At 55.9% G+C, this 2345-nt stretch overlaps 1 protein-coding gene across 1 annotated transcript in view; it reads right to left on the reverse strand.

Annotated features, from left to right (window-relative positions):
* Positions 1-2345, reverse strand: part of MAP3K14 (mitogen-activated protein kinase kinase kinase 14) — a gene marked incomplete at its 3' end in the record, with an annotated part of 13797 nt that overhangs the window by 4618 nt on the left and 6834 nt on the right. The window contains exons 8-10 of the mRNA XM_010139008.1: positions 1459-1590; positions 970-1074; positions 128-291 (exon numbers count right to left, since the gene is read on the reverse strand). Of these exons, the coding sequence (XP_010137310.1) occupies positions 128-291; positions 970-1074; positions 1459-1590 (401 nt within the window). The remainder of the gene's footprint in view (positions 1-127; positions 292-969; positions 1075-1458; positions 1591-2345) is intronic.

The raw sequence follows: 2345 nt of genomic DNA on the forward strand, positions 1-2345 counted from the left end.
GCCACCCTGTGCTCCCGAGAAGCCCAGCTGGCTCCCAGCCCATCTCCCTGCCATGACAGCTCTCTGGCCACAGGATGGGTTTTGCAGGCTCACGTACGTCTTACTGGAGCCAGGCTGGGCCACTCACCTTCAGACAGAGCGGGTGATTGTAATACTGGGTCCAAGGGTGGCACCCGTTAAGCATATGCAGCATCATACAGCAACTGCTCCAGACGTCCACTTTGGAGTCACAGCGCTTTCCCATCACCACCTCCGGAGCCATGTGAGTCTCTGTGCCAGGCACGTAGTTCCCTAGAACCATTCGCATGGACACTCACTGCATGTCAACGGGAGAACTGTTCCAGTGCAGCTGCTGGACTAAGGCACCCTTTGTCTTTTCAGTTACAGTGAGAAACAAGTCACCTTATCCCAAAAATCAGCATCGTGTGCTCTTATAAGCTGCTCAAAGGCCTCACCTCCTCACCAGTCCCATCCCTTATACACAGGATAGGTATTAAACTCCCCTTTCCAGCACATCTGGGAGGCAAAACGCGACCCTTCTCCACTGCTGAGCTCGGCACTGTAGAACATCCTCGCTCTTTGAGCTGCATTAGAAAGCACGGTGAGGTCTAACCGCCCCAAAGCCCGCGAGGAGTTTTGCTTTGGTGGAGGTCGGGGTTCGTCCTCAGATGGTCAGTGAGGTTATAGGACAGGTCAGAGTTAGATTTTTAAGTTCTGAAGTGGTTTCTTGTGGGGACAGAGCCCTGAATAATTTTACAAAACCCACAGCAGCCTCCTAGGCCAGGAGCTAAGGGCCACCTCCCAACCCTGAGCTGGGGACACGCCACAGTCATGTCAATAAATACGACACCACGAGCAACGTTAAGTCTGCAAAATACAGTTGCTTGCACATGAGCCGTATGTAAATGTTCAGAAAGAGCGAGCGAGTCAGTAGGGCTGGTCTTCAGAAGCGCGGCAGCAAAGCCTCACCTGTGAGCAAGCACTTTCCCAGGCCGTCGGGGTGCAGGTGAGCAGAGTGACCAAAGTCACACAGCAGAGCCCTGCTGCCGTCGTCGGACAGGAGCACGTTCTCCGCTGGGGTCAGAAGGGTTTAACCAGTCAGTCTCCTTTGTTTATGGTCACCGCGAGGGAAGAAAGGCAGAAGCCCACAGAACTACAGGTTCCTTGAGCCCAAACAAGGCGGTTACCCCGTGGAGTGTCACTCAGGGCACAACCAGAATTGTCTCTGCTTATAAGCTACCAGTTCCCTACCCCAGCCCCTCAGACCCCCCAGCTGACAGCGAGACGGAGGTGACAAACAGGACGTGTCCAGCTGGTTAGAACCAAGTTAAACTCCAATCTCAAGCACAGAGCCAAAAAACTAGAAAACAACCTTCTGCCACCCAGTAACTTAATCTCCCAGCAGTTCGCCTCTTGTGAGAAAAAGAGCAGAACGAGGTACCTGAAGTACCACCCCACCTTTGACATCTCCATGGAGGATGTTCTGAGCGTGAAGATACTCCAGGCCCTCTAAGGCCTGGCCCAGGTAGCTGAGGGCTCTGTCCTCTGGCAGGCAGCCGCTCTGCTTGATGAGCTGACCCAGCGAGCCGCCTAGAAAGGAACCCAGAGAGTCCTCGTGAGCTCAGCTTTAAATTCTTCCAGCACCACCAGTGTTACTTGTGGTTTCTGATGAAGAAACAAGAACAGCCAGGTCTGGCAGCCCTTATCTTCCACACATGGGTCTGGTCCTTTGGTTTATTCCCAGAGTTCTTCCAGCCCACAGAAACTGGCCTCTTTCATGAAGCCTTTTGCATAGTGTCTGTGTGACAGTAGTGCTGTAGGTCAAGAGCTGGCTGGAGAGGAGCCAGCAGTGGGCCCAGGGGGCCAAGAAGGCCAACAGCGTCCTGGCTTGTCCCAGCACTGGTGTGGGCAGCAGGACCAGGACAGGGATCGTCCCCATGGACTGGGGGCACTGGGCAGGCCACCCCTTGACTCCTGGGCTCAGTTTGTCCCCTCACTGCCAGAAGGACACTGAGGGGCTGGAGCGTGTCCAGAGAAGGGCAGCGGAGCTGGGGCAGGGTCTGGAGCACAATGTGCTGAGGAGCGGCTGAGGGACCTGGGGGTGCTGAGCCTGGAGCAAAGGAGGCTCCGGAGAGACCTTCTGGCTCTGACAACTCCCTGACAGGAGGGTGCAGTGAGGGGGGGTCGGTCTCTGCTCCCCAGGAACAAGTGACAGGACGAGAGGAACCGGCCTCCAGTTGTGCCAGGGGAGGTTGAGGTTGTCCCTGAGGAGCTGTTTCTGTCCTGTTGGGGTTGTGCCGGCGTGTCCCAGGCTGCCCAGGGCAGTGGTGGAGTCCCCATCCCTG

The sequence above is a fragment of the Buceros rhinoceros genome, unplaced genomic scaffold, assembly GCF_000710305.1.
Source record: "Buceros rhinoceros silvestris isolate BGI_N320 unplaced genomic scaffold, ASM71030v1 scaffold21416, whole genome shotgun sequence".
Classification (NCBI taxonomy): domain Eukaryota; kingdom Metazoa; phylum Chordata; class Aves; order Bucerotiformes; family Bucerotidae; genus Buceros; species Buceros rhinoceros.